The sequence below is a fragment of the Idiotropiscis lumnitzeri genome, chromosome 10 (assembly GCF_059441095.1).
Source record: "Idiotropiscis lumnitzeri isolate Australia: NSW breed Sydney's pygmy pipehorse chromosome 10, RoL_Ilum_1.0, whole genome shotgun sequence".
NCBI classification, from domain to species: domain Eukaryota; kingdom Metazoa; phylum Chordata; class Actinopteri; order Syngnathiformes; family Syngnathidae; genus Idiotropiscis; species Idiotropiscis lumnitzeri.
Window position 1 is genome coordinate 2,651,291 of NC_142400.1, and position 10,804 is coordinate 2,662,094.

General features: G+C 44.3%; 1 protein-coding gene and 1 long non-coding RNA gene across 3 annotated transcripts; one reads left to right on the forward strand and one right to left on the reverse strand.

The window, feature by feature from the left end:
- Positions 1 to 6: 6 nt before the first annotated feature.
- Positions 7 to 603, forward strand: LOC148328605 (uncharacterized). Its single transcript, XR_015845603.1, has 3 exons — positions 7 to 288; positions 346 to 447; positions 512 to 603. It is a non-coding gene; the product is annotated as an uncharacterized LOC148328605 (long non-coding RNA).
- Positions 590 to 10,461, reverse strand: mtf1 (metal-regulatory transcription factor 1). 2 transcript variants are annotated; one of them, XM_088306887.1, is made up of 11 exons: positions 10,333 to 10,461; positions 8,514 to 9,045; positions 6,767 to 7,005; positions 6,277 to 6,408; positions 5,957 to 6,030; positions 5,038 to 5,171; positions 4,781 to 4,858; positions 4,395 to 4,497; positions 3,732 to 4,321; positions 3,592 to 3,658; positions 590 to 3,273 (listed from the first exon to the last, which is right to left on the reverse strand). In XM_088306887.1, exons 2-11 carry the CDS (start codon positions 8,973 to 8,975, stop codon positions 2,825 to 2,827), a joined length of 2,328 nt encoding a protein of 775 aa, XP_088163013.1. In that variant the 5' UTR covers positions 8,976 to 9,045; positions 10,333 to 10,461; the 3' UTR covers positions 590 to 2,824. The 2 variants fall into 2 exon arrangements, with proteins under 2 accessions (XP_088163013.1, XP_088163012.1); XM_088306886.1 differs by having other exon boundaries at positions 10,199 to 10,419.
- Positions 10,462 to 10,804: the final 343 nt, after the last annotated feature.

Consider the following 10,804-nt stretch of genomic DNA (forward strand, 5'->3'; position numbering starts at 1 on the left):
CGGTCGTCCACGAAAGCACGCTTGTGTTGTTTCAAAACTGATTATTTTAATGATAAACCGCCTCATTCATTAATAAAAAATTTAAGAATTAATTAACAATTAAGAATACTTTTCACGGGCCTCGACCAATGAAAACACGCACCGTCATGATGAACCTTTCATTATGAATATTCGAATCACCTGCAAGCTACTGAGTTGTATTCATTCATTGGAAAGTAAAACGATTTGAGCTCAACCGAATCCAAAATGTCTGAGCCGAGTGATGCAAGTGCTCCCGCAATGGAAACGGTCAGTGTTACAAATTAAGCAAGTTGAGTTGTATTAGCCTAAAATATTGTTTCATAGAAGGTGCAGGATGTTGATGAGAGGCTATGGATGGCGTCTGAGAAAATCACCTTGTGCAACAAAATCCTGCAGGACTTGAAAGATCTCGATCATGTTCTTATGGTGAGCAGTTGACAGTATTTTGTGGAATGCAAGTTCACTTTTTAATTTGGTTGTTTCCCCACAGACAAAATCGCTCCAGGATGTGACCTTGCCGCCACAGAAATGAGCGCCTTGGTGCTAAAATAATAAAAGCGTGACGCTGTTCTGAGACAATAAGTTTTTTTTTTTTATTAGTATATTGCTCTTATTTTGAGAAAGTTATCATATGACTTTGTACGAAACGAGCATATGCAAACATTGAACATTATACATTCTCTTTATAAAATACAAATCCTAGCTCTCTGGGTGACGAGGCATCCGTGTGGAAGCACGCACCGTTTAATTTTCTTTATTACATGGCGTTGTCAAATGAATATTTTCTTATTTTCAATAAATCTGCTTCCAAATGTGCCAAAAAAAAAAAAAAAGTCAAATTGTAATCAGGAGGCAAAAGGCAGTTCTGGTTAACCGGCACATCGTTTACCCATAAAGCTCGGAAAACAAAAGCTGCAAACATTTCTAAACTTTTCTTATTTTAAACAAAATAATTCTTAAAACAGAATCGTTCAATAACTCAAGTGTTCCTTCAACGCAGACTGGAAATAAACCGACTTCCTTGAGAGGGATGCGTTCTTCAGCATTCACAGTACATCTTCCCAGATGTAAAATAGGACTTTTGATAGAATTGTGGAGTTGGCAGAAGTGGCAATAGCATAACTCTCTCTCTCTATACATATATATTATACCTAACATTTGCAAATGAAGTGATGCATATAAAAATACTCTTAAGACGACTATTTTAACAAAGGAAGGAAGGAGATTTTGTGTCGGGGCGTCTGTGTGCATGCCTCTGAATGCCTTTCGTAAAAATTGCATAGTTGATTCATCGTATGTGTGAATTCTGATGCCTTTTTTTTTTTTTTTTTTTAACATTTGGACCCTCATAATACTGCATATCTGGAATGGTTCGGAGAGTTTACAGAGTGCGGGACTGCCGTCTTTACCGTATCGCACATCGACACTGGCCGTTTGAGGGGCTCTTGGGAAATGGAAGGGGGGGGGGGTTATTGCATCCTAGCTAAAATAAAAGTGAGCAGGAAGCTGGGGGGTAAGTTTACAGCATGTGATCAATTATGCGGGCTCCGAATTCCATAAGTGTTTCGTCTACTCAGAATCTTTTTTTCTTTGCGTCAGAATGTACTTTACGCACCCAGTTGCTATCTAAATCAGGGGTGGGGAACCTTTTTTTTTTATCCTAGCAGGGGACATTTCAGTTCTTTGTGCACAATACTAATGTAAATTTGTGAAAAAAAATTGCTTTTAAGGTCATAGTGTATTTTCGGTTCATCCAGAAATTTCACCCGACAGTCGCATCCTAAAACTTGTCGAGGGCGTCCCGCATCCTTCCGCGCCCAAGTCAGCTGGTAGAGTTTGCCGCACATTCCCGACACAAATCAGGCCGGGTTGTTTAGATAATGGCATTTGTTGGTTTCCCACCCCTGGTTTTGAAATGTCCAAATTCTGAAACGCAGGGATGAGGCGAGCGTACACAAAATGGAGGGAGCCGGGATCATTTATGAGCCGATGCGTCCCTGAGAGGGCCGCAACCCGATAATGACAGTAGTTGCTCGTTGTAATTTCAGAGAGGACGACATTATCACACGAGGGAGCATTTTTCTTCCACAAGAGGAAGTCATTCAGTAATGTAGACAAAAAAAAAAAAAAGGAAACAAAACCAACAACACAACTCAAATGCATGTGTGATCGGAATAAATTAATAAAAGACTCTTCATCTATCATAAAAGCATTACCAGTAGGAAATTAAATGTTTAAATAAATTACAATGTACAATTTTTAAATTAGCTTTAGGTTAGAGGGAAGCGACGCTAAGTAGCCATTTTAAGTCGGCGGCTCAAACCTGAATTTGCGAAGAATCACATCTTTTGGACCCGTGAAGATTGTGCTGGGAGCTACTCTCGATCAGTGCATTAAAACCAACTCTAAGCAAGTGTCGGGATTTTTTTTTTTTTTCCTTTTCTTTCAAGTGCATTACAACGCGCATGCTCCGAGCCAGCAAAACGGGAACTCTCACAATTTCAGTGTCTGGACAGCACAATAAGACTGGATGTCATCAGCGACTTCGATACAATTTGAATATTTGTATTATTCACAACCCTCCTAAAAAGAAACAAACATAACTTGCACGGTATTTTTCCCTGCATTAACTGCAGTTGTGGTTTAACAGTGAACTCAACTACCGCAAAGAGATTCAAACGTTTGTGCAGACATGTCGCACAATGCCACGGAGAGGAGAATGCACTGAAGGTACGGGAGGTTCGAAGCACGCGCTATTTGAAGGAGAAAGGCGAGGAGAGGCGTCTGACGCGCACACAGCCGTCTAAGGATTGCCTTCGGTGGCCATGCTGAAGTCGTCGGCGACCAGCAGCAGGGCCTCGATGTTGGCGGCGGTCTCGGGGCTCTGCAGTGAGAGGAAGTCCGACACGTCCATGTTGGCGAGCCCGTGAGCCGACGTCGACGGCGGGGGTAACGTCTGAGCGGAGGAGGGATCGACTTCACCCACCTTGGAGGAAGACTCGGGGAGGCAGCACGGAGAAGAGGAGGAGGAGGCGGCGGCGGCGGTGGGATGGCGCGGAGGCGCTTGGGGCTGCGCTACCGGGGGAGGAGGGGGAGGGGCGTCTGGCGGTTGCTGCTGTGCTGAGGTGGAGGCTGCCGAGCAGGCGTTCTTGTCTTTCGCCGCGTCCCTGCAGGCGCAGTGACACTGGCACGACTCTTCCTGCTTGATGATGATGACGGGCAGGCTCAGGCCGATCTGCTGGACTGAGCTGCCTGGAAAGACAAATTTCAGAGTGAGGACATTTCAAGACTGACAAAACGCAAAGCTCGGAATAGGCGGTTTTGCGTTGCAGTTTTTGGGTGGAAATTGAATCGTAGTACTGAGAATCAAAGATTTGAAAGATTTTCTGATCGCGTAGACGGTCCCAATAAGCTTCACGAGGTGACCGCGCGCGTGTTAATGTGTGCATTCACATCAACATTTTTATAATATGCTGCCAGGAAATTGGAATTTTAGACTGCACTAATCACAAGCACACACAAAAAAAAGATTTCCATTTTGTATTCCCGTTAAAAGAAAAAAAGTCTTACCAGCGTTGCCGCCCACTGGTATGGCTGTCGTGAAAAAGACTTTCTCCACTTTTGGACCACCTTGTGACTAGAAAAGAATATTTGACATGTAGGAATGGAAACAATCAATACGATGAGTCATGGCCATGTTTCACACTCACTGTTTGCTCGGGATTCCGTTGGCTGTTGGCGGCGCTGCTCAGGATCCACTGAAGGTTCTGGTCGGACATAACCAGGCCGGGCTGCAGCAGGTTGGGAGTCGGCGCGATGGTGACGGTGGCGGGGCCGGAACCGGTGACGGCGTTACTGGCCAAAGGCACAGGTTGCGCGACAGCTGCCAGAGCATCCGAGGCGGCGCCCGTGACGACCGACGCGGCTGTCGAAGCGCCCGGCAACGGAGCCACCGCAGCGGCTGCGGCGACGGGAGGAGGAAGAGGAGCAGGAGGAGCGGGCTGGGCCACCGCGTCCTGCTGAAGGAATGTCGACGGCAGCGCGACGTAGTGCTGCGGCGCCGCGTGGGTCTGCGCTTGGATGGAAGCCGGAACGGGACCCTCGGAGATGTGAACGAAAGCGGGCGGTTGAGTGGCGGACGCGGCGGAGGTGGCGGGCGCGAGGGCCTGAGGAGGAGGAGCCTCTATGACGGCGGCCGGGTGGGAGCAGGCGGGAGCGAGGGAGAACGAGATCAGCGATGACGCTTCCGTCACCGTCGGCGGGGTGGGGGTCTCGAGGCCGAAGCGCTCGGCAAGACTCTCTAAGCAGGAGAACGCAAGCGTGGATCAGCGGATGTTCTCCAAATGCAACACGTGCATCGCAGACGTTCTTACCACTTGGGTGGGCCTCGTCTTGGCTAATGCTATTTTCAGGACTCTGGAACATGAGCTCAAAGATTTTCACAGGGGTCACATTGTTCAGGTCCAAATTCTGTGCCTGGAAAAGAAAAATTTATTAATTAACTAATTTGCAATGGGACCAGATTGGCAATTTTAACCAATGAAACTCGAGATTTCATCCGATATTTTTCAATTTTTGTAACTAGCCGTGTTTTAAAAGTTGTTGCTGAACGCACACTGGCATGTGATCGGGGCTAATAGCATCGAGGCTAGGCTGCTCCTGAATTGAGTCATGGGATTGGGCCTCGGGGTCCTCATTTTATGACCGTCGCGATATATGAGCATTTGAGGTGACGAGAATCCAGTTAAGCCGCACTCACATTGTGTAGTTGCTCGCGCAGCTCCGAGTCCGTCGAGATCAGACTCAAGTCACTGAGGCACAGTGAATGATTTGCATCCTATTTAAAAAAAAAAAAAAAAAAAAGTTAATCTGGCAACGATTCACAGAAACAAGATGTAACTGTTAGATACAGCGACTGACGACGCGTATGTGAGGAAGTGAAAAATAGAAGAGGCTCTGCCGGCGACACAACACACGGCGTCCCGCAGAGCGAGCGGCCGCGCTGTCGTGACTCACTTCGGACAGCGGGTGAGTGAGGGTGACGCTGAAGGGCTGTCCCTTGTCGTGACCTCGGATGTGACTCTTCAGACTGTACTGGCTGCTGAACGTCTTCTCGCAGCCGTCGCTCGGACAGTTGAAAGGCTTCTCGCCTACAAAAAAGAGAGAAATGGGAGCGGAGGTGAAGGACAGGAAGCAATCTTATTTTTTAAATAATCTGAGGCGCCGGATTCACAGGAACCATCAAATTGACTCAAGTTTTACTTTCTACATGGACGCAAGTCACAGGCAAGAAATGAACATCACACAGATGTATTTGGCTAGCGCAGAGATTCTCACCCACTCACTTAAATATAGAAAAACAACACAAAACACCAAAAAAATATTAAGTAATTTTATTAAACTGTATTTTACAATAATTTACACAAATAAGTTTGAAAACAGTTGTGTACATATATAAAAAAGATGCAAATAAAAGGTATTGTCAAAGTTAAATACTACCGCTTACGAATGGATTAAAACTAATTTTAACATTTAATTCAGCGATTTTTTTCATGTACCACTAGAGGGAGCCAACGTAACATACCACTGTGAGAATCACACCACTGTTAGACGGTGCGATTTGTTTAGATCCCGAAACTGGACATTTCACACTGACTAAGTAAATATGCGTGTGTGTAAGGCTGCGAAATTACTACAATTTTCATCGTTGGAAACTTCGCATGGAGTAAACTGGAATTCATGTCATAAAACAGTTTTTTTTACAGAATTGAAGGTTGGCACTTAACAGGGAACATAAATGTACGTTTTAGCCTACTCATGACTAAAACGATAACCTTCATGGCTAGTACAATGGCGCCTTGCCTTTTTTTCCAATGTAGAATACGTAATTTGGCGCCGTAAATCACCGAGTAGGCAAATGTGTCAGCCAGCATACCTGTGTGGGTCCGCACGTGGGTTTTTAGGTGATGACTTGCTGCAAAAGCTTTTCCGCAGCCGTTGTGGTCGCACCTTGTGAAAAAAAATAAAAATAAAAATAATCAAATCATGTCAAACTGGGGCAAAAAAAAAAAAAAGAATAGCTTCCTGTTTGCTCGATTGTTCCTGTGATATAAACTCCTTTGAAAATCTATTACAAAAGAATACATGAGTATAAATCCTTCTCCTCACGAAGATACGTCCTGACTCAAATCTTAGAGAAGCCGAGGTTTCATGTTGCTCATTATTCTCAAGTGCTTGATCATTGCAACTGCTCACCGGAAAGGCTTCTCTCCAGTGTGCGTGCGAATGTGCTTCCTCAAGTCGCTGAGAGTGGTAAAGTACTTTGTGCATCCCTCAGATTCACAGTTGAACGTTTTGCCCGTGTGGAGTCTCTGGTGTGCTTTTAGCCTGTGGAGACAATCCAGTAGAGCTCACCATCAGTGACCAATAAAAAAAATGAATAAAAAAATGATATCTAACAATATGATCTCCCTTAAACAGGGCCGTTTTGACGTCATCCTTTCAGGAAGACTGTCATATTTTAATGTTTAAATAAAACCCTTTCTTCAGTTCCCCAGGATTAAATAAAAAAATAGAATAAATGAATTAAAATTGCACCACAGTTATAAAGTAATAAACTCATTCATTACCAGCCGAGTATAAAAAAAAAAACAAAAATGAGGATCTTTGACGTCTTTAGCCGTCAATGGCAGTAAATGAGTGAAGTGGCCAAACTGCTCCGGAATTATTTTTTTTTCGAGATTACCTGTACAGGGTGTTGAAGGCCTTCTCGCAGCCCTGCACGTCGCACTCAAACGGCTTCTCCTTGGTGTGCACGCGGACGTGGATTTTGAGGCTGTACGAGGTGAGGAAGGCCTTGCCGCAGCCTTGCTGGTTGCACACGAACGTGTACTCGCCGCGGTGGGTCTTCTGGTGCGTGCGCAGGTTCCCCGCCGTGCTGTACGTCCTTGTGCAGCCTTCAAACATGCACTGGTAGCGTTTCACCTGAGAGACACACGGGCGAAAGTGATAAAGGGAGTCAGTGGCCTACAAATGGTGGATTTTGAATTGGTCACAAGTTAGTTAGTTTGAAAGAAGAAAATTGATTCCCGTTTATTGAGGTGACTGGCTCTTAAGTGTGACCTTGAGCAAGGCACAGAGTGACTCAGACGCCGTCAGCACATGAAGCAGGCGAGGACAGCGAGCGCCACTGTTCCCGCGTACAATAGAGCACATTTACGTGTGTTTTCAAGCAAGACGCCATCAATCGCAAACTCTTTTCACTCATGCACTCACCGCTTCAGGGCAACGGGCATCGAAGTTCTCTGGAATGAGGCTGTAGGCTCAATGACACAAGAATCGAGTGAGCAAACATTATGAGGACTTTTCTGTCGCGGTGAGATTGTCAAGCCACATATTTTTTTTTTTTTTTTTTTTGCTGTTTTATCCAAAGAAGGTGTAGCCACAGCAAGGGATGTTTAGAAGAAAAATGCAAAATACAAATAAACAAAGTCTCTTCACAATTGAAACCAAGTCCACTCTCAATGTGCTTCGAGGGACTAACGGGGAGTGACGTGGGTGCCAGTGAATGAGTGAAGCCCCATTATGACTTGGGGGCGGTTTCCATTCATCAAAACAATGTCTCATGCGAACACAAGGTCAGAAAAATCTAACAATGCACACACACGATACTGACACGGTTTGTTTTGATGCACTGCAACCACACGAGTTCTACTTGCGCGATCTCATGAGATGAAAAATTGAGTTGAATGAACAATGAATATAAAAACTGAGCAATAATATCTTTGCCAAGCCGCGATTTTTGCATGATGATATTGCGCAAGCGTACGTTAATCAGTACCAAAAAGGGGAAGAGAATTATCTTCCCTTTCTATGTGACTCATGACACTGTTTCGACATTTGATTTCTTTATAAGTGCAATATGCAGACACGGGAGATTAAATACTTATCATGTATTCATAAAATATACAAAACAAACGCCATCAACTTGTTTCTTCAGTGACAGAGTACCGCAGTTCTACTTGAGGTATCATTAATATGCACAAATGCATATTGTGCTTGCATTTTTTTTTTCAGTTTTACGCACATTTATTTTGCCCTATTTCTTTTTCCCAACTAAGGGTTTGAAGAACGTGTGAGAAAGATGAGACAAATCAGTCTGCTTTCAAGGACTACACACGTGACAATAGTTACCGTTGAGGGACTGAAAATGTTACGTTTTAATCCATTTTATATGTGATTATTTTTTCACGTTTTTTTAATACAAGCAATAAATTAATCTGCTTAACAATAAACAATATCAAATTTATTACATATATATATATATTAGTATATAATATAATGATAATGATTTGAATAGGATTAATTGTCCAGCCCTAATATTAAAGTCTTTAAACGATTACTGATAAATTTGGCAATCGATTAGTCGTCGATTAATTGTTGCACCGCTGAGAATATTCATGAAGGAAGAAAGCGTGTATGAGCGTGCTTACCTCTGTCTGCTTGGTCTCCGGACACTCCGAGTGCAAGGTGAGGGTGGCACCCTCGATGTTGCGTGGCATGGGGGTGGAGCCCGGATTAATGGTGAACTGGATCTGGTCTGGCGAGATGGTGTGGTGCACGTAGCCCTGCGACATGGCGTCGGGGTCGGCCATGAAAGCGAGCGAGCCCTCCTCCTCGTCGCCTTCCCCTTCGGTCAGGAAGGTGACGCCATCTTCGTCGCCCCCGCAGTGGCCCTCCTCCTCGCCTTCCTCATCCAGCCGGATGGGGTCCCGCTCGATGAGCACGGTGGTGCGGTCGTACACGCGACCGCCGGACGACGACGGCTCCGCCATCAGGTGCTCGCCCTTGTCGAATCGGATATTGTCTCCGTCGTCCTCGTCGCCCCCTTCCAAGGGGTCCACCTCTACCTCAAAGTACAGCGGCGCCTCCGTGTGAGGGCCATTTTCAGACATGGTCCCGTAGTGTCGCTCCTTCCTTTTGGCCAAGGAGGACTTGCACGCTTCACTCTGTCAATGGTTCAATCTGAGGAAACAAAATATTTCAATCAGCTTTAGTCGCACACATGATAGCACATAATTGCAGAGTGGCTAATCAGCCAGTTCAAAGCCAGCCGCTAACCCGAACATAAAACAGCCAATTGCTCACTCTCCTTTGCTGACTTCCACGCCACCATCTAGGACAGGCCACACTTTTTAAAACGACAAACATTTAATTAATTGACTGCCTTGAACCTTTCTATTCATCAAATACAATCTGCCAGTTTACTGACACTGGCATATATATTCTATACTTGCATTGGTGTCAGTTGGCAATAATGTGTTTTATTAAACTAGTACAGTTCAAAGGTCAACAGTGCAACACATGACCAAAATATAGCATGATTCATCTCCAAATCATTTGAGCAAATTTGTTTTAGCGGAAGTGTCTAGCAAGCTGGTCGCCCTTCACATAAAAATGAACACGAGAAGTTTCAAAAAGTTGGATGACCGAAATACTAAAGTGACATAAATTATTGTAATGCCATTTCCATTCATTCCAATGGCAATAAGATTATTTCTCGAGGCACCTACAGTTACTTTTCACCACTACCAGTTATGCCATCTGTCCAAACACACAAACAAGGATCAATAAGTTTCCTTTCAATGACACGAGGAACGACATTGCTCGAATCGTCACATAAAAGTGACCCAGCAGAGGACATTCTCCTAAAAAACATCACTCACCTTTGAAACGACCTCACAACCACCCTGTCAGATTCTTTTCTTATTTTGAGGGAGGGGGCGCACAAAACAAGGTTGCTAACGTTACAAAAACACAAAACACACCGCGTGCTTATAATGGCGCAATAAACGACAAAATATTCACATCGGGGCTTGATTTTGTCAAGTTTGTCATTTATTTTTTCTAGAGATGAGAGGCAGTTAGCATCACCACCTCGGATGCAATGCTAACAAGCTGCCACAAATAACGATCCCTGTTTATCTTTTAATATAAACGCTTATATGTGTCGTTTTGTCTCAAAAGCGGTGGTACGCAAAGGACAAATTAAAACGCTTTAATCTTCAAACACACCGTCCATCCATTTGACATGAAACACCGTCACGTACATGTGTACGGTCACCTAACGTTATGGGAGAGGCTAGCACATAGCTTAGCTTAAAAGCTAACCACTTACCGTTTTGATGTCGACAGCTGACCTCAAAACTCTCCAGTCTTTCCGACGCGCAATTATTTCCGTGTGGCAACGCGACACGTTCACTTTGCCCGACTCACAAACCCGGTCGCAACGTTTAAATGTTTTTTATTTACCTGAGTCTGATTTTTTTGGGGAGGGGGTTATTGCCGTGTTTTGGGGATGTTTAGCACCGTAAAGCCTCCCCAGGGTACCAAACAACGTCACACGCTTCAAGGCAGTCCAGGTGCATTGTGGGAAATTTCAACACAACTGAACACAACCGCCCTCATGGTGGTGAACTCATTTCGAAACTTATTTTTTTTATTTCTGTAGATATCAGAAAGAAAGAAAACAAATCAATGCACGGACCGTTCACTTTAATTTGTGGTGAAATTATTCGCATATATTTAAGAATTAAACACTCAATACGGATAGATCCGGCTTGCATTATAATGTTATAAGAAAAATAAATGTGGGGAGTTGAATGTGACAAGGAATTTTGAGTTTCTTTTTTTTTTGAAAAAAATATGTAAAAATGAAACAGCCACATAATTCGTGGACCACATCACGAACACCTCCTCCCTAACCAGATGTCTGATGTAGTAC

Coding starts and splice junctions, on each gene's coding strand:
- mtf1 (XM_088306887.1), bottom strand. CDS start 8,975: ATGTCTGAAAATGGCCCTCACACGGAGGCGCCGCTGTACTTTGAGGTA. Junction 7,006..8,513: donor CGGAGACCAAGCAGACAGAG/GTAAGCACGCTC, acceptor TGTGTCTCTCAG/GTGAAACGCTACCAGTGCAT. Junction 4,498..4,780: donor TGCGCGAGCAACTACACAAT/GTGAGTGCGGCT, acceptor TTTCTTTTCCAG/GCACAGAATTTGGACCTGAA.